Raw genomic sequence first — 26,123 nt, 5'->3', positions numbered from 1 at the left:
TTCAACGGCGACGCTGATTGGCCAGTACAGTGGGTCACAGCTACTCACCGGAGACGTCATCGAGAGTACGTCCCACCAGCTGTACTTCAAGTTCTGGGCCGATTCATCATCAGCGTACTCAGGGTTTCACATCGACTACGCGGGTATGTTTCACCCAATGAACGACAGCAAAGTGAAAACTGATCTTGATCGATAATGCTACCAGCCTACCACCAGGGAAACCTTAATTAGAAACCCGGGGACAAAACCCGGTGTGCCTTTCCCGTAACCTCTCTAATTGTCCATAAAGTACAGCGATTGCCACGGATCTGATGCATGTTATAACGTTAAGCTTTGCTAGTGACAGAAACATGTTCCTGCTAAACGTATCATTTTATGAAATCACTATCGAAATTGTCGTTCTATGTTATTTACTTTTGTATAATTCTCTCACAGCATTTGATATCAACTTGCGGTCCTGTGACGACCCGGGTACCCCCAGCTACTCCAGCAGAGTTGTGACAGGCTTGTCTGCAGGCGACACCATCACCTACACCTGTAACCCTGGTTACACCATGCACGGCAGCGCCACTATCACCTGTCTGACTGGAAATGACAGGGTGTGGAGCGCAGCGCCACCTACTTGTACAGGTACTGCTTCTAAGTCGAGACACTGGTATGGAAGTGATGGCGACGCTATAGTCATTCCAGTGAGGTTATGTTATGTTTTCAATTGCAAAAATGGGGCCCCAACGGGTAGGTTACGAACTGCTTTTCCCACTTTCGTGTCCCCATGGGACGCCCTGGAGCTACCGAGCTATTTTTCGGTACAGCCGGGCCCCGGATTCTTTCACATCGGGGTTAAAATTAACCCGCGGAGCACTGTGACAAATAGACACTGTAACCTGATCGTGCAACACCAATAGGTATCCTTACTGTATCCAGCAGTCCACCTGGACACATTTGTGGCTTCAGGCCGTGCCGGGGCTACACCCCCAACGGGTCCCGGCGCAATTGTGATTGTAGCATAACTGGCAGCGCTGTCCGATGATGAGTATACCTTCAGTATATCATTACATGTAGAGAAAGTGAGCTGGGAGCACTTGACGACATTGATCGCAGCCAGATATTGAACATACATTTTGTATGTATATCTATAGGTGTTAGAACAATTACTCTTCACATTGCAGCTGAATGTGGTTCAGCCTGGACAGCGCCAACAGGAGCCGTGCTGTCCCCGAACTACCCCGGTACGTACGGTTATAACCGCAACTGTATCTACACTATCAGTGTCCAGCCTGGCCAGGGGATCAGGCTCACCGTCAGGGACTTCAGAACTGAAGCCAGCGACGATTATTTACAGGTACGCATATATGTTTCCTTGAGATTTTATCAACGTGCGTGACGTACTCAACGCCACTTTCCTAGCTACAAGCTCAATGGCAACCCTTAAAAGACGTCTCGACACTTACCGTCCTTTGCAGATTCGTGACGGTATGGATTCATCAGCGACGCTGATTGGCCAGTACAGCGGATCCCAACTGTCCATCAATCAGGTCATCGAGAGCACGTCTCACCAGCTCTGGTTCAAGTTCTGGGCTGATTCGTCATCAGCGTACTCAGGGTTTCACATCGACTACGCAGGTAAATGTTACATTTCACTTGATACTTACGCCAAAAAAAGCAGTTACTCAAGCAACTGAATATGATTCGTCATCAGTGAAACGTTCAGACAGTATCATTCGTCATCCGATGTCTTTCGTCAGATAATGAAAACGTCTGACCGTTCCGAAATCCAGTTCCTTGAGTAACTGCTTTTTGGCGTATCTTATCACCATCACCTGGATACCTAACCTTCATCGACGTACTTGATACTTATATGTAGAATGTCTTTATTGCTGAAATAATCTAACAATGTCCCTGTGAACATTATAAACGGTTACCCTTTGTTCTAAGTTATGATAATCTTATATTGCTTGAACAGCTTTTGACATCACATTGAGAGACTGTGACGACCCGGGTACCCCCAGCTATTCTTCCCGAGTCGTGGAAGGCTTGTCTGCAGGCGACACCATCACCTACACGTGTAACCCTGGTTACACCATGCACGACAGCGCCACTATCACCTGTCTCACCGGGGACAGCAGGGTGTGGAGCGCAGCGCCGCCAACTTGCACAGGTACTAACGTTACAGGATATGGGTTAGGTGCTATAGCTATTCCACTGAGGCTACTGTTGGAATTTTTAGCGATACTGATGATACCGATTGTCCTTTCAAAAAATGTCGGCCAGATTCTAAAATTGTTGTTTTGTATCCAAAGCCGAGTGTGGGGGTGATTGGACAGGGCCTAGCGGTGCTGTGCTGTCACCTAACTACCCCCGCTCCTACGGCTACAACCAGAACTGTTACTACACCGTCACCGTGAGCGCAGGAGAGTACATACAGCTCACGGTCAGGTCATTCAGGACGGAGGCTTCAGATGACTATCTAGAGGTTTGTTTCATCACATTCATAGTTTGATTCAGAATACAGTCATCAAAAGATATACCATCATTCAAAACGGTATTCATCAGTGAAAATCTATTCTTGTAGCTAGTATCTATTCTTGTAGTTTTACTTTTATTGCCTTTTGCCCTGTTAGGTCAGGAATGGCCTGGACTCGAGCGGAACGCTGATTGGTCGCTACAGCGGAACGGACTTGTCGGTAGGGGATGTCCTGAAGAGCACGTCTTACCAACTGTACTTCAAGTTTCACTCAGACTCATCCTCCAACTATCAAGGCTTCCACATAGATTACCAAGGTACGAAACACGCAGAGGATATTAGCTAGACATCACAAGCACGATCTGTGACGTTTTATTCGATGATTCGATCCACTTTGGTCATGAATCATCCATTGACGAAAAAAATACATTTTAGTGACTTAGGTCCAAATCTCCTCAAATTTCAATCCAGTTGCATTCATATCATGATTAAAGGATGGATTATGTGCTAGTGTAAGGCTGTTCGAGAACAAACAGACACGACTTTATCATTTTGACAACAGCTGATATTAAAGCATAACATATTTTTAACTCCTAATCATGCTGTGTATTCACAGTTGATATTCCATTATTTCATTTCCAGCTGTTGACATTGGGCTCCTCCAGTGTGAAGACCCCGGGACGCCGACGTACGCCTCCCGACCAGTAGTCGCCACCTTCTCCGCCGGACAGGCCATCACCTACACCTGTGACCCTGGTTACACCATGCACGGCACTCCCACCATCACCTGTCTCACCGGGGACGACAGGGTATGGAGCGATGCACCACCGACATGCACGGGTAAGAGTAAAGTAATTACCTATTTGAGTAGCTAGGGCAGCACTATCAAATACTCTCCTAGAAGCTTATAATAAAATTAGCAGCAGTCCAAGTTGGTAATACAGGTTTCTAGATTAACAGGTGTTATACTCAACCACGGGTGTCCTACAGCTGTCCAATATTTAAAGTAGCATAGGTGTCATCTTCTATACAAGTTGCACAGACACAAGGTTAACAGAAATGGTCCCAGCTTTTTAGTTTGCTGTGATGCCAAAAGGCCCATATGTCCGTATCTCTTCTGTACATGAATGTGTACAACTAGAGCGGGAAAGATCCTTGTTCCACATATTAACATGATTATTGAAACTAGTACTGTTGTGCTAAACGTAAACGGTACTGGTAGTTGATCTTAAATCGAAGAAACTTTATGATGGTCGAGGACATGTATTAATGAGCTGATTCTAGGAAGCGATCCAGATGGTCACCTGACGGAGGTCGTGCAATCACTCCTGATGGAAACAAATACCGCGCAACTTTACAGATCTCACCGCTGCACAAACTTCATCCTCTCGTTACTTACTGCCTTCTATCTTTAACACCCATCTACACGCACCGAGCCACTTCCATTTCTCGTAAATCAATGTCCCCAATGAGACCTTTTACAGGAAACACTAGTAACTGCATTGTACCGTATCTTCAATCATCCATCCACGTTTTGCTCTCTTGCGCCCTGCCGCAGACGGCTGCCCATCCGCTTTTGGAATTTTATTCTTTCAGGGGTCTTAATGCAACTATTGATTTCAGCAATTAAAGCATAAGTGTATATTCCTCGTGGCATTTTCTGCCATGAGGGGGAAGAATGTGGGTTTTGATTGAAAGCCAGAATGATAAAAGCCAGCTGCTTTTTCCGTCTTCCCCATTAGCTGCGGAGCTAAGGAACTTAAGATAATTGGCGTAAGTTTGATCCTCTTTACGGTTTTGATCCAAATAAGAAACCCCTCATCAGTCATCATCCATGTATACATGATAGGAACAGTGAAAAACCCAAAGCCTTCACCGGCAAACGTAATGGTACTTATGTTGTCATATTCACGTTTGCTGCAGACAAATGGTTTGATTCTTTTTGAAAATTCAATCATTACTCTTAATGGAGAGGGCATACCGAGGTCTTCTGAATCTGCTATAACAATGTTGCTGTGCCAATTTCGAGAAAGTCAGCCGGATAAGGTTAATGGGCTCAGTACAGGATGAAGTTCAACGTATTCATTCCACAGACCACAGTTGAGTTGCATTTGGATAGAATGCAGAATATTGGAACGGGTGCCACGTTGGATTCAAGATTACATTTTCGCTATAAAATTACTTAGTTGTAGACTAGATTGCGATAAATCGGCTCTGAATGTGGTATCATGTACAGCACGACTTTTATCGATAGATGTACTCATTGAATAAAAATTGTACCGATTTTTAACGTTTAAAGTCAAGGCCGCTCTGGGACGCTAAACCGCCCCCTGCTGTTCTAAGCCTTAAGGATAAATGTTCTTCATCTCGCAGTAATAGTGGTGAAAGCCTGTAAAAGCACCATGAAATATGTAATGAAATCAAAAGAGCTTTTATAGGAGCAAACCTCTCCATTTTGCTGCTATATTTTGTAGCATATGCAGACATTATATTTATACGTTACAAGTTAGCAGCTGCCTGCGAGAGATTACTGACTTGAACCGCCGATTGTTTCTGCTCTCCCGTGAATGTCAGAGATCATATGCTACTGTTTGTATTTGTTTACTTGTTCATCCACGGAACTCATTTAGGTGTGGCAACTGGAGGCTAGTATGATGTTTTACGGTATCTTGCCTTCATAATCAGTGGTGGACCCAGAGAGTTTAAAGTGGAAAGCAGTAAGGCTTCCGAAACGTTGATTTATGAGAGATACATGTGCATAAAACATATAATCCGCTTTGGGGTATGAATGATCACAACAATTAAAATTAAGGTAGTTCGGCAGAAAATGATGACAGGCGCATATGAGTTGCTGTGGTTGAGAAACAATTTTAAGATAGCCTTTTCATTTACGTCCTACTAATTATTATTTGAGTCCTCTGACGACCATCTTGGCGGGCAATTGAAATAAGCGTCTTCGTGTGGTTTACAGACGTCAGCTTTTATCCAACATTGCCTAAATGACGTCAACTGAAAAGCCTGTATTCCACAGTGTCACATCCTCTCCTTTCTATCTCTGTCTTCCAACGGATCTGCTAATCTCTCGTATCCTTTCTTGTCATCCATTAGCTGGTTGCTGTCACAATCAGCATCTCACCAGGTCTCAACCAATCATGTTCGTTTTACATGTTCGCTGAGTACAAACACGATGATGACAGATTCTCACCAGATACCTTTGACAATGGCAGATGAATTGATCATGTTACAAGCTGAATCAGCATTTCATCAGCAAAATACATGTATCTCAGTTTTTTGTGGATGCCTGGATTATTACTGAGGGTAGCTCGCATGGTCAAATTTGACAAATTGTCTGGTGTTCGGTGTACGATTCCATATTGAAAGATGTAAAAAAGAGAATAGCCAAACTATAGCTATGATAAAAAAGATGGAATACGTTTTTAAAAGGCGAGAGTAGAAACGCAATTCGCATAGGGAATTCTTCCTGGTTGTTAGTGATTCTATGTCAGGACGAGCTAGTGAAGATCTAGAGTACAGTCAACCCATGGTACATTGTTAATTGTACATTGTGCCCGTTGGGAAATCGCCGGCATCGTGGCTGCACACTAGACATGGCTTCTGTCTGTCATACTACGATCAATGACAGAAGAGCTCCCCGCGAGCTGAGGCTTTATGCAGATAGATTTCGTACCCTTTCCTGGAGCAGTTGAAATGTACTGCTCCCATACCGCGCCTGTAAGACTTCGTAGCATTACATTTATCCCAATGAGAAAGTCTTGTCATTTGGTGGCATGAGACATATCCCTTCGAACCTGACAACCTTCAGTACCATGTTGTAGTTGTGGTACCGTATGCAAATCTGAATTCATAATTAAAGGGCCTCAAAAGATCAAGAGAAGCTTCCTATATGTATCGAATTTCACGTTTGCAATCTAGATGGATGAACATGGAGAGATTTTTGTGCAAAATTTCATGCATGATAAATTTGCTGCAGCTGCTGACATCGTTGCCGTTGGCAATGTATATTTCAGTAAAATGCGTAATTAAGATAGCTGATATTTGTCACTTGTGTTCAAATGCTCAGTGCGTTCCTGCCTCAAATGAAAGCTACAACAATATCTCGAGAAGAAACTGCTGTTCTGTCTTGTCTGTTAAGATGTCTTCCACCTGTACACCTCAACAGACACATTGTAAGAGAACTTTGAAAAAATAAGCAAATGGCAAGGAACATAAAAGATTTCAAAATGATTCCCATGATAATAAACGTTTACCTTATAGACCGGACGAGAGTACATTGAAAGCTACTTGTACAATGTGTTGTTGGTTTCAAAGATTGTAGCAGATGCAACGAAGATTATAGATCTGAAATTTATCTCCAGTATTTTTTAGGGGATTATCATCTAAAGGCGCGGTCACATAGGTCGTACGATCGCTAACTTCGGGCATTTTGGAGGACAAAAAATGTACGTCTCCTGCAAATTTCAACCGTCTTGGTACACAAAATGCTGTTGTGAGTTCAAATTGGTGGTTGGTTCTGTCAAAGCCTGCTTGAAAATCCTATGTCATAAAAATCGTGACGATCGCACGACCTATATGACCGTGCCCTAACGTATATTCTTCTGGCATTACGATTTTGCAGCCGAGTGTGGCGGAGACTACCGCGGTGTCACCAGCGGTGCGGTGCTATCACCCAACTATCCCAGGAATTACGGAAACAGCCAGAACTGTTACTACACCATCACTGTAGACTCCGGCTTGGGGATAAGACTCACCGTCCGAGACTTCTACCTGGAAAGCAGCGGCGGTGACTATCTGGATGTGAGGGGTGATCTTGGGATTGTGTAGAACCATTTCAATTCAATAACAGAACTGTCAGCCGATCCATTTTTATTTATTCATTAATCTGTCCTTTTTGGATTCATCCATCAAACTATCCATTTCAATCTATTCATCAAATCATTCATTTCAGTTAAGTAACAAAACCGTCAGCCATGTGCGTCTTTACACCATAATGTTCAGAGGGTTTCTCCGAAGAATTCTAACAGTACGTAGGTAATTTATAAGTAATGAAATACCATATTTTGGACAAAAGGTATATACAATACCTGACAATTTTAAGATCTGCAGACTAGGCTGAATTTTAGAAATGTTAGACTTTTATTGTAAATGTCGATATTATTTGTCGTGGACACATTTGTATTCGCCATTCATCCTCTATACGTGTATAACGATGGTACCAGTGAAAATGGTATATTGCTTTAAAGTCCATCAAGGAGGGCCTATATGGAAGCAATATCAATATCCCAAAAGACATGTATAATATATAATGTGCATTAACTTTATAGATAAAACTTACGGACACGGCTGTAAATGGTCTTAAGAGAATAATAATTCAGGGTTTCTGTGTGCCTAAACTTACAATGACAGAGGCAGTGTACCACGAATGATAATAGTCTTGTGTTTCCTAAGTAATTGAAGCAAGCTAAGCCTCATTAATCGCTAATTAATCTCTAATTAAACTATTATCTCTAGATTCGCGATGGGCCTGACGATAGCGCTACTCTGATTGGACGTTACGATGGCTCAGACTTGTCGGCTGGTGACGTCATAGAAAGCACAGGTTACTCTCTATGGCTAAAGTTCCGCTCGGACTCGTCCTACACGTACACTGGCTTCCACATCGACTTCGAAAGTAAGGCCTACTTTAACTTAATGTTCTCTTAGGAGCGTCTTCAAAATATATAATAAAAGGCCTTAAAATGCAATATGATATGATATAAGGTGGACATAAAAGAGGAAGTGATCGGGTGAACAAAACAAAATCTTTTCTGAAATCTTTTCTGGACTGTTTTTAGAAGTTTAATTTTAAAATTTGAAGTTCGTAGATTTCAGAAAAGACCTTAAAAGCCTGTATGTAGATGATTATTTGCAACAAAGGTGTGAGTTGCAGTTTGTAACTCAATAAATCATTGAAAAAAGTTTCATTTAGGACTTTGGCAGTTGGACAAACTTATATCGTAGAGTGGGGTTTCTTTACTCCCTGCAGGATCTGAGCTATTTGACATTGACCTTTCCATCGAAACACAGGCAATGACCCACGCCAAATGGTCGTCTATATCGTGGTTGTCCCTAATCCCAGCTGCAAGAATACTGCATGCGCAGTGAGACAGAGATATTTTACAGTCCGTTTCTCGTTTTGTGAATGCAAAGTATGTCCGCGGGCAAAACGACAGGAAACTCAACGTTTACATCAGCATTAAACCCTTGCATTATATTACTAATGAAGAGGGAAACATGCAAATGCTAGATCTTAACTGGGATCTCTGATGTTGCAAAGTTCGTGGGTAGTTAGTTCGTTCGTTCACACATTTTGTTTGCTACCCATTTCCCTTTAACGTGTTTGAGGCACCTCCCCAATCGAGAAACTCCCATTTGACGCCTCACACTTGTGCTCCATGTTTCTGATAATTGCTAAGTGGAAGACCCCGGCTCAACTCTTGGTCAGGACATCTTGGTTGGAGCTGCACCCGTCTTTAGCAACTTTTTGAAACTTGGAGCACAAGTGTGAGGCTGCTCTCAGTTAAGCTCTGGGGCAAAAACCTTTAGTGAGTAGTACAGAGTTCACGTTCTTTTATCTCCTTGCAGGATATGATCTGGCCTACAGAGAGTGTGACGACCCTGGCACCCCCACCTACTCCTCCCGTGTTGTGGAAGGTTTTGGACCAGGTGACAAAATCACCTACACCTGTAACCCTGGTTACACCATGCACGGCAGCGCCACTATCACCTGTCTCACCGGCGTGAACAGGGTCTGGAGCAGCACCCCTCCGTCCTGCGTTGGTAGGTCCCACCATCCCTCATCCACATGCATTCCACGCCAATTGTACATCACTTTTATCTCAGTTTATGATTGCTACACATTTTACGGTCGTACGAAAAGTGCTCGTAGCACACAACTTTGATATCATCTGAATTGACCTTAACCATTAAGAAGCCCTTTTGTTTAGAGCTGGGGTGGTGGTTGGGGCATAGTAAAAATCTGCACTGCGATGTTATAGCAGCCGAGCTGATAAAAGCCACTGATACCGCTTCCTTTTAAGGTGATTAAAGCCTCTGGTGCCGAGTAAAGTAGAGATAAGGCCAAGAACGCTGACTCAGGTAACATTTGCCTTCCACGACTATCCTTCTCATTACAGATCGGTAACCTATCCTCATGGGAAAATCCATTTGCCGTTTTTACACAACTTTGTGGCGGTCATTCTCATGAAAACTGAACAGACCACAAGTATTGATTTTGGAAAGTTGACAATCAAATAATATATATTTCCAATCATTCTCATCTTCTACTACATTAATCAGTGACAATGCTGTTGCCAAACTGACAAGTGCCGTTCAATAAAAGCGCAAAGGAATCAAAATGTGTCACTTACTTCGCATCATTTGCATCTCATTTGCATATTAATGACACCTTACTTAACACGACTACGATGTAACGATAGGACGTATGTTGTATTATCATTTACTTAGATCCTTTACTTCGAAAAACAGCAATGTTGATATTCGAGGTATTATTGTGAACATTTATGAAGATGACATTTGCGGTTTTGGTCTGATTTCTCCCAGCAGTATGGCAAAACGTATACACTGCATTCTGTCGGCATAATATAGCATGATACGAATACCCTCGCCTTTTATTGCAAGTTTTTGATAAATCAAGATACATTGTGCCTGATGAGTTACTGCTCGAGACAAGATCGTCGATCACATGTGAACCCTATTTCTAGGGATCACGTTATGATATTGATATAGGTCCGAACCCAAGTGATACGGTCTTTGATAGATTGTTGAAGCGGAGTAATGCGCAAGGACTTACGGTATGCCATGATATATCTTTCTTATTCCACCTCGTTTTACCAAAGGGATATACGCGTCGTTACAGGAAAATGGGCACCATCAATATTCACGAAGCGTACAAATTTCTATCTTTAAAAGGCTCATTCAAAATACAAATGTTTTCTGCTGTCGTTATCATCAAATTTATTGCAACGATAACACCACTCACGCTCTCCGGGTTCTGCATGTTGATTGCTCAAGATACCACGACGTGACAGATTTTTTTCTGTTACAAGACAAAAAACACGCCAATAGTGTACATATAGTAAGGATACGGTACTTAGCTCTTGCATTGAATCGCATGTCATCAGATTGATATTCATGAATAGTTTAAAGCTCCGACTCCGTCCTAGTGTTTTCCATGAACTCATCCTCATCGAGCTCAACCGTCACTCCATCAACGCCGTCATCAAGGCAAGTTTCCTCCTCCAGTGCTACCTCTGGACCAGGATCATTAATTATTCCATTAATACAAGATTCTTTGTTGTCGTCTTCCCTTGTGGTTGCTTCTGAATCACCCTTGGCATTGTCTTGGCTTTCATCTCGGATACTCGGTTGCCTACTGGGTCGTCTGTCGACACTGAAGGTCGCCAGGGTTAGTGCAGCCCGTTCCCTCGGCGACAGCGCTGCATTCGCAATGTCGAAGAGGTCGAGTTCCTCCTCTATGCGGCGCGGTAATATCCTCCTTAGCATTCTGTTCCTGCAGACATAGTGACAGTAGGAATACGCCACGTACACCAGCGCTATAGCCATGAGAGACAGAAGAATGACTTCGATGACGACCCGGATGGAATGATAAGGTCTAGGGCAGCAGTAATTGTTAGGCACGAACCCACAACAGTACTTGAAAAGACTTGTATGGGCTCGTGTAGGACATTGGAACCTCACACGGGTCAAGTTCCCTCCCCCTACGGTCCCCACGCAGGTGTCTCCGTGAACGCCACCGGTAAGATGCAGGAGGAGGATGAAGGGCACGGGTGAGGAGCGCGGCAGTACCGCTGACAGGAACCCGCAGGCGGCGAGCAGCGCCGCGGGGAGCGCGGGCATGTGCCTACCCCGTGATGTCCATGCTGAACTTGTCATGTCACAACAACATCAATCACGTCGAAGCTGATCAATAATCCACAGTAGGAGAGGAGACAGGTGCGACTTGAAGTGCAGTATATGTATACATGCAGATGTTGAAGCCTTGCTCCCGAGCGCGTTTCCCTGCCGCGGAAGTCCTAAGTCACCGGGATGCAATGCAAATGAGAAACGAAATCCGCTGTCAGGTCAAGAAATCAGGCAAATGCAGGAATAGTCACGCTGTGCGCATAAGGAATCAGGAAGGCTTTTGTTTCAGCATTTTATCCACTTACTCAGGAAACACGAGGCTGTCAATATTATTACTGAGGTTTTAACTCCTCAAAGGGACGATGTAATTACACGCACTAAAATCTTCGGGGTGCTCCTCCGAGACGTTTAACAGACTTCGGCTACATGAAAGCCCGTGCCGGAGAGAGTTCATTACGTCCAATGCAGTGGAGCAGAGCTGACACGATATTCAGGCCAACGTAAATCGCGGTCGCGTGATGCTGGCGGATTTGTGGGGATGCTATATTGCTTAGACGCACACAGCTACACAGATTGATATGACAACAAGTAGTGCGTATTTTCTGCGTCTCATTACCGTGGCCATGGTGTTTTCTTGACAGTTCCAGGGCATCCTTAACCATCAGAAGTGGCCGAGCTACGTCCTGCCGTTTCCGGCATAGCGTAAGCATGATCGCGCTCTGGTCCGTGGAAAACTCTAGAGCGTGAAGGACTTCAGAAGATTCGTCGGAAAGTGGCCATTTCTCCTTCAGCAGTGTCCTCTGCCTGATAAGAGAGAGAGCGAACGTCGTCTGAAAACCAATGAGCAGAGATTTGATCAGGCACTCGCTTTTAGCCGAATCGTCCTGAAGAATGGTATTTAAAAAAAACACGCTCACACTCTTGGCACATAATATAAAAGTACAGATGCACAACAAAAATGCTTCTTATTTATAATTCTACTTAACTACCTTGACAGGCCGTAACAAGGTAAACCGCATTAACAGAAAGACCGGTACAGCGTCCACAGCGCGGCTGGCAAATCTCCCAGTAGTTCTCACGAGATCCCCGCTGATTCCAACAATCTGCCGCCCTTTGGCTTTATCTGCAGGTCACTAGTGACTTCCCTGCGTATCTAATGGGTGTACAGTGTAGAGTGTCAGCTGATGAAATATCAGACATTCAGTCTGCCTACTCTCACAGCCGTTGGTGGACCTTAAATGTTCCAGACTATCAATATTATATGCTATTCTGTGTTTATCATCAATGTCAACGTCAATGAGCAAATTCAGTCACATGTCTTACGCATTTTTAGAAACAAATTTAAAGGTTCGCATGTCTTACATCTTGCATGATTGAATTTGCATGTCGTGTTCTAATTTGGGGCCAGTCTCTACTTGCCTGCAAGAGTCCCATTCTTGCCATAAAACCATTGCCTGAACAAACTCCAAACACTGCAATTCCTAGAAGAAAGTCAAATTCTTACCTTACGCAAATATCGCCCACTGGGCTCTGGTTCAGAACATCATCGCCAAGATACAAGCCGAAAGTTTCACACTACAGTCCTTTTAACACTTCCTGCATGAGGTCAAATTACAGTTGGTCCGCTGATTTATGTAGATGTGTGTGAGCATCCACATTCACAATTCAGAGTGGCTTCAAAGCTACTGCCTTCTCCCTTAGAAGGGGATATTAAACCACGATGCTCTGGTAGTAATCCTAAGTCAGCCTTGCGCTTGCTGAAGTAAAATCTGCCGGACAATCAGAAGAGTTACGATGTGCCGACCTGCCTGCTGCCGCTGCATCAGTTGGAGAATTGTCTCGTGCAAGCATTGCCCATGGTTGGGCCGTATTTCCCATTAGTGACCGTAACAACTTATCCATCTGTATCAGATATGGGATTCATCGTTGCAGGGATTTGCATAGACGGTAAATCAGTCTCGTAGTTATCTCGGAGACAAGACTGCACTGACGTCCTCCTCGTCGATGTTGTGGATACGGAGGCGTTGCCGCGGTGATATCTCGCGATTTACTGTGGCGAGCGTCTGAGTGTTTCTATTTTTGCTGGCAGCTACTGTCAGTGCGCCGTGCATAATGAATCCAGTCGTTGGCACATCACGTTCTTGGCAATCTCCACTTGGTGAATTATTGACACAGATACTGTTTTGATTTAGTTTCCCTCCGTGATTGATTTCCATTCCCGGAATCCGATGTTATTACATGTTGGTATATCTCTGAATTAGCATTGAGATGCCTGGGAATTCTGTGGATTTAATTCATTCTCCCGTAATGCATATCTTTTATTGTATTCTCAACTGTTTTTCTAGGTTCATACATTCATTAGGTTTCGAAACTGTCTACGAATATTTTACGCGCCATATCTTCATGACATAGCAGGAATTAGAGAGAGAAGTATCAAGTTCCCATGAGGTGGAAGCCATGGAATGGAATCCTGCACCAATGATTTGCCACATATCTAGACACTTTTGTAGATGGGCACAGTTGCAGACTGGAAAAAACATATTATACCGTCAAGAATTGAGCAACACCAACGCAACGCTGGAGACTTAATCAGGAATTACGCATTCCGTGCAAGGTCTCCCGGTGGAAGATGGATTCATAACCTTATTTACTTGTCAGCAGAAAGTCCTTGGAACTCATTTAGTTATTCCAGGAAAGCCACTTTTAATGAATTTCTGTTTCGTCTCTGGCAACACGACTGGCAGTGGCTGACGATAAGCCCAAATAAATTCAGTTTCCGCTTCTTTATCAAAGACGCAGAAATACCTAGCGTTGAAACAAGGCAGTTTAAATCATTTGGTTAGTCAGTAGTACCTACCACAATTAGATTTCTGTTAATGTTGCGATGACATTTGCAATAACTCTCAGAATCGTCATGTAATCATAGTGTGGACACGTAAAAAGGATTTGTTACAATGAAGTCAAGAAGCAGAGATGTAAGTAGTGAGGCAGGATGTGCAGTTAATCCTCAATAAACTATCCAGGCTACGTGAGGAACGTTATTGCTTGTACATGCCTTGTATTTAGTGATAACCTCTACAGAACTAATGGGCAGGATTCCAGTTCTATAATTCACATGACTGCCTCTTGCAGTGGCAATAGATAGAGCCCTCGGACATGATTTAGCTGTAATGGCCACTTGTACTGTCCCGGGGCCTGCCGTACGGTTCGCGGGTAAGCCATGTTGAGTACTACAGGGCATGGAATCTATTCTGGAGTCCGTCCACATTAAACTTGACTGTACGGTACTTGTCTTGTGGTGTCAAAAGCAGCAGTCTGCTGCAGATTACAAGGGAAGGCTAGGTTGCAAGTGAACTTCAATTGAGAGCCAATCGTGATGATGGAGATATAGAAGCATTAGTGTGCAACGCCAATTCCCAGAGCGTGCGGCTATCGCTGTAGGTGCTCGGACACCTTGAAGCTGAATTGTCTTAGCTTTAGAGTTCTGTGTGGGTGGATATGTTTGGATAAGGTGAAGTTTTATCGTGGGACACTAAGCATGTGAGAAGTCCATGTCTGCAACTTACAAAGTTACGTACTAACAAGAAGAACGAGGTCCGCAGAGGGTAGTTTACTTCATACACGATGATAATCCTCACATAGGAAATACCAGTGGGGTGCCTGCAAATCAACTATATGTAATATATCTCATAATGGCACCTTTGGGAGGCAGAAATGGAAGTATGCACTGTTCATATCAAGTCAAGTACAGGTCTTACGATAACACATAACGACTTGGTGATCTCATTTATAGTTAATCGACTGTAATGAGTAAAATTCGTGACCAAGAAAGATGCACTCAAAAGTTACAATCACTTATCCCATGTACTAAACTCTATGCTTGGTGATGGTAAGGGTGTAAGACAGCTGATAATTGCCTACGGATATGTCTGGATTGATGACAATTAGCAGCCCTTGTATTTTTCAGCATTGTCTCATTCATAATGCTCTAAAAAGGAGGGTAGACCGTCTGATTTGATCGATACCTTTAGGCATCCAACGGTCACGCTTGGTCACTCGTATTATCGCGTTATCAATTTGACAGAAGACAATCATATGAACATGGCATCTCTTTTAACGCACGGTTAAAGCTGATAGGCTGATGGGAGGTCGATCGTTGCACGGTGACGCATCAGCCATGAAGGTCACACCGCACGATGTATAGGCCTGTCTGAGGACATGAACGCTTCCAGCGATGTATGAAATTACTTTGACGTTCCTCACAGAGAATCTGAGTGGGAATGATATTGGATGATACGTCAAATCTGTGTTTATTGGGGACAGAATTTATGATATGTCACACATTTAGCATACAACACAAGTTTGCTGTGAACTTTTGGTTTGGGGTTAGGCTTGGGTCCCAATTGCCCCGGTGCCCGCCAGGGATGTGGCCCCGGCCGGGCTCCGAAGCCGCAAATTGTGGCCTGCCGGATACCGGGTGGTAACCCTCGGTGTACCCCATGGGAAGGTCACGGCGTCTAGTTGCTACCGGATACCTGGTTCATCTTAAGTCAGACTCAAATTCAACCCGGTGCCCGGCCGGGGCCAAAAAATACCCCGGGAGCTGCAAGGTGTCCCAATGGACATGTAGGGGTCATACCCGAAAGTGCCAGAAACAACCCATGAACTGCCTGACAGGGCCCCTTTTGTAATTTGGACCTAAGCCTTAGGTACATGTAGCTGCTCTATAGTCAGAGCGTCATTACATGCCAACCTCAACTCGTGATTATTGCTAACTATTCTGTGTGACCAGTTATTGTTCGTCATGTAACAATATTTCGTCTCATTGCAGCTGAGTGTGGCAGCGACTGGACGGCCTCCACCGGTGCCGTGTTGTCCCCGAACTACCCGAGATCCTACCCGTCCAACCAGCAGTGTTACTACACCGTCACTGTCAGCCCGGGGTCCTTCATCCAGCTCACTGTCAGGGCCTTCTACACACAAAGCAACGGTGGTGATTATCTGGAGGTTTGGTGTTTCATCAAATCTAAGTAGAAATCATACTTGTAAATGAGAGCGTTCCATTCAGTACCATAGCTATCTTCGATCACTGTCCTTGGTGCATCGGCGCCCCCTAGCACTTTCTGGGTTACCTTTCAGTCGTCAGTCGTTGCAGATGCACAAAAGCGAGGAGAATAGTAAGTCATACCATACCATACTGTGCACGTTTGAAGGCATGAATAATATATTGCTATACCAATGATCAATATCACTCCACTACCGGTTATGCTTTCTATATGCTTGTGCTGTCCTTGGTACCGTCAAAAATGGAATCTATCGTTTTCAAAACTCCATACATGTGATTCTGATACCTGATGGTTAATTATATAAACAGGGAAATAGAAATACCTGCTATACCTCTTTGATGTTTGCTAACCGTTTGACACTGTGACTAGTACCATAAGATTTGCTCTCCGGACCTAAGTCACTTTACATGTGTTATCTAATGCCGAGTCTATATCTGTCTGTCTTGTAGATTCGCGACGGCGGGACCGAAAGTGCGACCCGGATAGGTCGGTACTACGGGTCACAACTGTCCACAGGCGAGGTCATCAAAAGTACATCTTACCAGCTGTGGTTCAAGTTCCGTTCAGATTCCTCATACACTTACAGTGGGTTCCATATCGACTACGCCGGTGAGTATTTCTTGTGCGTCCTCCAGAAAGAAGGTTCGCCTCCGACGGTGGCAATGTTTCTATCCGTATTTGTGTGTTCACACCGATGCCTCAAGATTCTTTTGTTTGAATTTCGGCATGTGATCAGTTTTTAGGAGTTTGTGTTCCATGGACTCTTGTTTTAGACCGCATTGATGATTTCAGCCTGTCCTTCCTTCTTAAGTTTAACACTCAAAAGTCGTTTTAAAATCTACTGGGAGCAGAAAGATCAACACAGTCCTACACTTAGATGAATCTTGTCTGTCTTCCCTCTGCTAGAGATGGACATCAGCCTCCGTTCCTGTGACGACCCGGGCACCCCCACCTACTCCTCCCGAGTCGTGGCAGGTTTCTCGGCTGGACAGTCCATCACCTACACCTGTAACCCTGGTTACACCATGCACGGCAGCGCCACTATCACCTGTCTCACCGGGAACAGCAGGGTCTGGTCTGACTCCAACCCCACTTGTGTTGGTATGAGACATCGGAGCGTGTGTCTTCATTTCAAATTCATGATATGCTAAGCTGCAATTTCAATGTCATTGTAATATTGAAAAACGAGTTCTGTGACTGTATCGCCTCCGCGAAAACTATAAGATATGGTACACAGCTACGCGAATAACGCTGTAAAGAACAACAATAAATTAGAGAAAAGTGTGCAGATGTGCAATGTGCAGCCCCAGCCAAATAGCAGAAATGAGATTTGCACCCCATTGCTAAAAAGGGAGTGTTACGTATAAAACTATCAGTGCCTTGAAGTAGTGGCCTTGGAAGCAATGGCAGAGATGAAAAAAAGCAACTAAGTTTTACTGTAGTACCAAGGTCATAAGCCAGGGGGCCCAAAATCTATCTTGACCTTTGTCTTTACAACCACTACCAAGATACCAAATATCATTTTAATCCATCAATAGGTGCTTGAGTTATGTTGGCCACAAATATCCTAAAACACAGACAGACACACACAGAGACAGATAGACATACCAAAGACTATACCTCCAGTTTTTCATGGAGGTAATGAGCTCTTAGAAGTAGCCTGACCGTGCACATGTGTACTGTATTACAGCTGAGTGCGGCAGCGACTGGACGGCCTCCACCGGTGCCGTGTTGTCCCCGAACTACCCGAGCTCCTACCCGTCCAACCAGCAGTGTTACTACACCGTCACTGTCAGGCCGGGGTCCTTCATCCAGCTCACTGTCAGGGCCTTCTACACAGAAAGCAACGGTGGCGACTATCTGGAGGTGACTGCTTCATAGTGAAACTGTGAACCAAATAGCACATCGGAAGTCTGTTACAACCCCCCTGCGACGGCGCTATGACCACTAGGCGACCAAAGAGTTAGCAGATCGCTCAACGACTGCTATTTACAGATTAGCGAACGATATTTCTTGTTAAAGTTGTGCATGTTTTCAAATCATGCGTTTACATGCATCATTTTTCACTGATGAAATCAAGGTTCAAAGAAATCCAATTCTGGTCGCTGTATGGTTGCTCGGCGATAGCCGTCAGATGGAAAGGTGGCCTTATGAAATGTGGAAGCTATAATAATTTGAATATTCCTGTGTGCTATATGTTGGGGCAAGCAAAAAGAGAGCTCGACAAAATGATACAGAATTCTGTTAAGCCTAACTGACTGAAGGATGATGAGCTTTTATTTGCGTTAGGACACATCCCCACATTTCTAGCTTGTTTTCCCTAACTCAGTAACTGTACATGTTTTGGGAGCGATCCAACTTGATGATGTGCCACATTGTTAGGCGTTATGCATGGCAGCTCAATGAAGCTTACTTGATAATAAAACCGACGTTATGTCATGCAAGGATTTCAAAATAAGATACTAAGCCTACTAACGGCATATGTATAATTCATTAGTTATACAGTTTAGTGTGCTCCAGCCGATGGGATGTAGCAAAGTCCCTTTTAAAAAGGATATATGTACATATGATTACTTCCATACATGTGTGTTTGCTGCCGTCTGAAGCATTTTCTATGGTATTCAAGGTTCCAGAAATTAGATGCCCATACCTGAATGTTAACCAGGCAAATAGAAATATCCGCTATGCTTTCTGAGAGTTTGGTTAAATGTTTTACACTGTAAAATTGGTAGCCTGTGTTCACACAACCTCTCGCTGTCAGAGGTTAATGACCCCTTCCCCTCCTGGGGGCGACTGCAACAGTTGGACCGGCCGCTAGGAGCGCGATTTTAGTCAGGCTAGGTATCACCGATATACGAGTATATTTCACAACGCATTTTAAGTCACCATGTTTGCACGTCATAGTGTGTCCTTTAATGCCTACACATATCTGTCTTGTAGATTCGTGACGGCGGGACCGAAAGTGCGACCCGGATAGGTCGGTACTACGGGTCACAACTGTCCACAGGCGAGGTCATCAAAAGTACATCATACCAGCTGTGGTTCAAATTCCGTTCAGATTCCTCATACACTTACAGTGGGTTCCATATCGACTACGCAGGTGAGTATTACTTGAGCGTCAGCTACTTTGTACTACGTTCATAACACCATCTCTTCATCAGTGGATAACTTTTTAAGGCTAAAAAACTCTTTAAGTGATATATTGTAAAATTTGGGCACCAAAGGAACAAATGTTCCGGGAGCGGAACGATCATCGTGGTCCGAGAAGTAGATACCAACCTTTGTCCTCCTCGTTCTAGAGATGGACATCAGCCTCAGGTCCTGTGATGACCCTGGTACCCCCACCTACTCCTCTCGTGTTGTGGAAGGTTTCGGACCAGGCTACAAAATCACATTCACCTGTAACCCTGGTTACACCATGCACGGTACTCCCAGCATCACCTGTCTCACTGGCAACAGCAGGGTCTGGTCTGACCCCAACCCCACTTGCATAGGTAAGAGACATCGAAACGTGTGTCTTCATTCCAAATTCATCATATTTCAAGATGTAATGATTTCTTTGAAATTGTTCCTTTGACTAAATCTTTTCTATCCTCCAATAAAACGTAACTCCACGTTCTTAAGTAAAATGGACCGAAACATTTTGGCATTGTCTTTATTCCGAATACATAATATGCCAGGACATATTTACAATTTTATTTTGATATCATAAGATATGACAGAGAGGTGCTTGTGCCAACGTGATAATTAAGACAAAGTATATCCTAGTAACATCGATGAGCTGACGCAAAAAGTTGGGCTATCTTCAAAGCTAGTTCAAAAGTACCTTATGTTGTACAATGTGATACTTCAAAGCTCTCAGAAGTAGCCTGACCGTGCACGTGTGTTCTGTGTTGCAGCTGAGTGTGGCAGCGACTGGACGGCCTCCACCGGTGCAGTGTTGTCCCCGAACTACCCGAGCTCCTACCCGTCCAACCAGCAGTGTTACTACACCGTCACTGTCAGCCCGGGGTCCTTCATCCAGCTCACTGTCAGGGCCTTCTACACACAAAGCAACGGTGGTGATTATCTGGAGGTGACTGCTTTATACATATGATGATGTTCGTCACCCTTATGCAAAACTTGACGGCTAAATAGAGGTTCTTGTACAAAACTAAATTCAAAGACTATCATTTCATCTTTCCACTTTTCCTACCACACATTATTCTTAGATAGACTTAAGTAGCTTACTTTTTGACATTAACTGAAAGTAAAGAAAACTAAGAAATAAATATGTGATGATAAAACACATAATTTCCAGGAATTAATAATACTTGAGCATGCTAGCAAAACTTTTAAGTAATTTATCACAATATTGTCTGCTTTGCCAAATAATAACCTGACCAGTGCCAAAATCATAGTCCTGTCGCTTAGTTACAGTGAATAAAGTTCCGTAGCCCAAAACTTTCGAAGTCGTGACAGCTGTAGAGCACATCAAATAAAAGGCCATTAGTTTCTCGACCGGATCATTGCAACGTCACCATGAATGGACTACTATACCTATACCCTGTTCAACATGTTATGTTATATGCTGTTATAATATTTAAAGATTCGTGACGGAGGAACAGAAACGGCTACACGGATTGGTCGGTACAGTGGATCCCAGTTGTCCAACCGTGACGTCATCAAAAGCACGTCCTACCAGCTGTGGTTCAAGTTCAGGTCGGATTCGTCCTATACGTACAGCGGCTTCCACATCGACTACGCAGGTAGATTTACGAGCGCATTCTACATGTTGTAAGAACCATGGAATTATGTAATGTTTTCTTTGATTGACCTTTGAATCACATATATCTTTTATTATCCATTCCTTCATACTTCGTCGAGATGTATGCTTCAGACCACCGAACACATCATTGAAAGTTTCTCATAAAGTGAACATACCGCTCCCATGTCTTTGATTTATATGTCATGCCGAGGTAGTTAGAAGTCTCATGATCTTGAATGCTTGTCCCTGAGTCCTATTACTCAATTTACAGCTGTTGACATCTCTCTGCGATCCTGTGACGACCCGGGCACTCCAGCATACGGCAACCGAGTGGTGACGACTTTTGATGCTGGAAACTCCATTACCTTCACCTGTAACCCTGGTTACACCATGCACGGCAGCGCCACTATCACCTGTCTCACCGGGAACAGCAGGGTCTGGTCTGACTCCAACCCCACTTGCGTTGGTAAGAGACATTGGAACGTGTGTGTTTATTCCAAATTCATGATATGTTAAGATATAATTTCAATTTCATTGTAATATTGAAAATGATTTCTGTGACTAGACTCGTATCTCCTCCAAGAAAACTATTCTTGTTTTGGTACGGCTACAAGAAAATTATTGCTGGTTACTTTTTTTTCAACTTTGTACTCACATAGTTAGAAATATCTCCGTGAACGGTTTGAGGTTGGTAAACTACTGGGTGCAAAGTTTCTTTGTGTACAACTAATACCTATTACCAGGCAAAGTTTTGGTAGTCCTTTTGCTACATTCCCCAAGACAATACCTAGTAATGAAAAGTAGAAGCAACCAGTCGTATTGCCCTGAGGAAGGTATACGTATCAGATGAATTACGAAACTTTGGCAGGTAGTTGGTATGTTGCATAGAAATAACCTTGACACCCAGCTTGAATAATGGTAGGAAAATCATATCATTTGACCACGACATTTCCGTCCCGGGGGTAACGTACAATTGTGGACATATGCAGTGATTTATGCCCCTTTGCAAACATTGAATAATTGATATTAGTGGTATTAATGGCTCATGTCAAAGTCAAGTTTTATAAATGTACCCTCTTAACAGGATCGCGTGACAAGGTTTATTATGAAATTTGACAACGTTTATTATGAAATTCTGATAGAATCAAGCGGTCTCTTTCGTAACAAAAGTAAACATTAACTGCTAAGTTTAGAAACTACTATAGAAAAGTGACAATGAAGTTATGGGTAATAAACATTTCCGTTGTTTGATTTGGGTAGCTGAGTGTGGTGGGGACTGGCGGGAACCAACCGGCGCCATCTTGTCTCCAAACTACCCTAGCTCCTACAGCTCCAGTCAGACCTGTTACTACACCATTACTGTGGATCCCAGCAACACTATCCGGCTGACCGCGCGGGCCTTCTACACAGAAAGTGGTTCAGACTACCTTGAGGTACCTATATTTTTTTATTGAAAAACCCCTGGCATTACTCTTTTGTTATGCAGCACACGATGTGATAGAAAAAGAAACTCCAAAACTGACATTACAATACTAGAAAGTAGAAATTGGTCTGGAACTTCTTATCATCAAAACATATCGGCTCTACTGTTCTACTGTTTGGGGCAGATTCATGATGGTCCCGACGTCAACGCTGCTCGGATTGGTCGATATAGTGGAAGTGGCCTTACTAACGGTGACGTCATCTCCTCCACCACCAATCAGCTTTGGTTCAAGTTTAGGAGCGATTCTTCCACCAATTACGGCGGCTTCCAGCTGGACTATGAAGGTGACTTTTTTCTACAATTAATTACATGTTGTCCTTTAGAATATGCGTATTAAAAGCAAAACCAAAATATAAACTTAAGCTTACCTCATTCATAGCGACTTTCGGCTTTATAGTGATGAAATATGATGAGCCAAGACCAATCAAATGCTGCAAGAAGAACCAATGCATCTTCTTATCATCTGACCTCAAATTGTGTAACTTGAGCTCTTACAATATGGCAGGCACACGCTTCGGTTGTTATCAAATCACTAAGCTTTGATACACTAATCCGCCTCCCCAATGATCATGATCAAACACAGCGTCAACGGTGTTATTTTACAACTTCAATTCATTTTTTCTTCTCACAGCTGTCTGAGAAACAAGGCGCTTTCAACAAAGGATTATCCTTCAGATGGAGGTCGAACTCTTTGAGGCAAATAAGACCGGACAAAATTGAATAAACCAAAGAAAGATGCGCCCATCTTAAAAACGAGTCTGTCTTCTATTACCGGAAGGTCTCATAATACCCCGATGCGGGATTAGATAGCATCTTGTTGAACATATAAGTCGTTCCTTATCAGATTACTGTCTTCCTTCATTTATCTGTATCGGCAATTAGTGGGACTCCAGGCATTTTCTGTGTGCGCTAATGGGTATAAGATGTCACGGTTAATTTGGATTCTGCCTCCGTGAACACTCACTTGACAAGAAGGCAGCTGCTGGGGGTTCGGCATCTCTCGTAACTCAGTTTCCGCAGAAATATCGGCAACCTCGCCGCCAATTCTAGATCTGGAGCCTGGTGTGTCTTTCAGCGCCAGTCAACTGGTCTCGAGGCGACGCCGAATGCTTTGTTGCCGTAACCCACCATAGAATTGTTAGGGATCCGCAACAGTCAACACTAATATTGAGTTTGCCTCAAAGGGAATTTTCTGCATTGTTGCTCTGCATGCCCCCCTTTACAGTCTGGAAAATTAGACGGACACATCAACCTGTTATAGCGTCTTCAGGCTTTTAATGAGCGACCACAGTCTCATCAGTACTGGTGATGGTATAATGTTGCCATCTCTGATTGTAATGGTTTCCAGCTTGATTAGATTTGTTACGATTTCAGACCTGGATGAATCTGTTTACATCTGTACTCCACCAGAAGTGAGTGATTGAAGGTTTTACAGATGGGGACATATGAGATGGATGCTGCGACTATTGTTTAATCACGTGAGACCAATAAGGGAAGCACACATCTTCCCTCCCACGACGAGCCTCGGGAACTAATTCTGATCGATGACATCCAGGCAACTTTGCTTAACGGAACCCAATTGCTCTCTGTAGTCACATTGCCGGCAGATGAAGGAAACATATCAATTGTGAGCTTTGGAAATTGCTTCTCTGTGCGCCAGCCATGATTATAATGGATCTATTTTAGCACTGTTGTAATGCTCTAAAGTAAAGCTGTCCAATGGGTTCCATTTGCCTGAAACACGTACATTACAGATCACGAGTCTGTCCGACTGGTAGTCGTCTAGCTTTCCGGAATGGCATGATTCTATCATGCCAGACGCTTTCAGAAATAGAAAAATCATGCCCGAGACAAATGGACACGTACATGTAGAGTTGTAAAATTCCATGCACGTGCCATATGCTAGTCAAGTCTGTTATACACAAATACACAAGTACATGTCAGTAAAAACGTTAACACGTTATCATGTGGTTTGTTGCCCGAGTTTTCGGACAGCAAACCACATGATAACATGAGATTAGCCGGGCTAGCAGGCGTTTCTTCCGGGCTTAGTCTTACATCTTCCAGCCAGTGTGAGGTAAATGCCTCGAGGGGCCAATCATAATTCATTTTATACAATAGGTCAGCAGGGAGGCAATGATAGGTACATGTTCTGTAACTTCAGTTAATTAGTTTAGATGTCGAAATGGCTTTTTCTTAGCACGCCTTCTGATAAAGGTTACCACATGGTAGTGATACACCTTGCACTGTGCATTATGTAACTTAACACATCACATTTAACTTTACTGGAGCCTTTTCGTGTCATCAGCTGCGTATATTGTACCCTATATGCGTCAGTTCCCCACATTAGTCTACTGCAAAAGCCTTGTAAAACGCCAATAAAGTCCTTCGAGTGATGAGAAATTTCCTGTGAGCGGTTTTAATTCGTGTTTATATCCCCTGTCCCTTCGTGTACTTTCCAACACATCTTTGATTTGCTTAAAGGCTCGTAGCTCGACATGTAAAATCTATGAAAGTCTACATTGTTGAAAATAAAACAAGATGTCAAGCCATTCAATTTGTGACTTAGATTTTCTCGACTCTTCGCTGGTTTCGTGACTTGACCAACGGTGAAGACTTTCTGGTGTCCTCATTCATGCTCCTCTTTCCAAGCAACATCTGAAATCTCGTGTCTTACAGGGGGTAACGTATCACACTTATCCCCCGGACTAACGGCGGAAATACTTTCGCCATGCGTGATGAGTCTGTGACGTCCGATAATCGAACACGCCGTCAGACGCAGATAGCTACAGCCCAACGGAATGGAAATATTCCAAATATGTAGGTCGCATCGCAATCTTTAGTACGCTTTAATCTTCGTTTTAATCATTTACAATTTGTAATTCAGATACAAAGAAGGCTCATACTTTGAAGACAAGATACATATAGCACACGTCATGTACATGTAACATAATTGATTGGAAGTTGTCTTCTAAGATTGATAACTTCATTATAGTGATATCCTTTATGTTATTGACGGCTCGTTTGTACTGTAATGAGTTTTATAAGTAACGTCGGTTGACCACTCGTGGGACCTGTTAAAAGATGGGAGTCAATCAGACTGATGTGATTTTAGCAGATTCCAGGCCGGGCGTACACATGTAGATCAGTTTTATACTCGTAAAGCTCTTATGTGTGGTCAGAATACATGTATACACAAAGACGTAGAGATTTAGTACATATAAGTTACATTGTTACGTGTATACGGAAGCCTGTGTTTAGCCATGCACGCCTACGAGTTAACGATGGAAAGGGAAATCCGCCTGGGCCGGTCGTTTTCTGACTTTAAATGAATTCAGCCCCTAACTTCAATCGCATACAACTCTATGAGTCAAATATCACCGTTATGACAATAAATGTATGATGAGAAACTGATAAGAA

The 26,123-nt window shown here is 43.5% G+C and overlaps 1 protein-coding gene across 1 annotated transcript; it reads left to right on the top strand.

The window, feature by feature from the left end:
* The first annotated feature begins 6 nt into the window (after positions 1 to 6).
* Positions 7 to 23,450, top strand: LOC118428523 (CUB and sushi domain-containing protein 3-like). The gene is made up of 23 exons (XM_035838613.1): positions 7 to 143; positions 436 to 630; positions 1,170 to 1,342; positions 1,464 to 1,623; positions 1,964 to 2,158; positions 2,301 to 2,473; positions 2,622 to 2,781; positions 3,107 to 3,304; positions 7,101 to 7,279; positions 7,994 to 8,153; positions 9,107 to 9,301; positions 16,239 to 16,414; positions 16,923 to 17,082; positions 17,380 to 17,574; positions 18,164 to 18,339; positions 19,414 to 19,573; positions 19,773 to 19,967; positions 20,373 to 20,548; positions 21,062 to 21,221; positions 21,492 to 21,686; positions 22,481 to 22,653; positions 22,828 to 22,987; positions 23,335 to 23,450. Exons 2-23 carry the CDS (start codon positions 555 to 557, stop codon positions 23,340 to 23,342), a joined length of 3,603 nt encoding a protein of 1,200 aa, XP_035694506.1. The 5' UTR covers positions 7 to 143; positions 436 to 554; the 3' UTR covers positions 23,343 to 23,450.
* Positions 23,451 to 26,123: the final 2,673 nt, after the last annotated feature.

This window comes from Branchiostoma floridae, chromosome 13, assembly GCF_000003815.2.
Source record: "Branchiostoma floridae strain S238N-H82 chromosome 13, Bfl_VNyyK, whole genome shotgun sequence".
Lineage (NCBI taxonomy): Eukaryota > Metazoa > Chordata > Leptocardii > Amphioxiformes > Branchiostomatidae > Branchiostoma > Branchiostoma floridae.
Note: the sequence above shows the minus strand (reverse complement) of the source record. Positions and strands in the feature narration are given on the sequence as shown.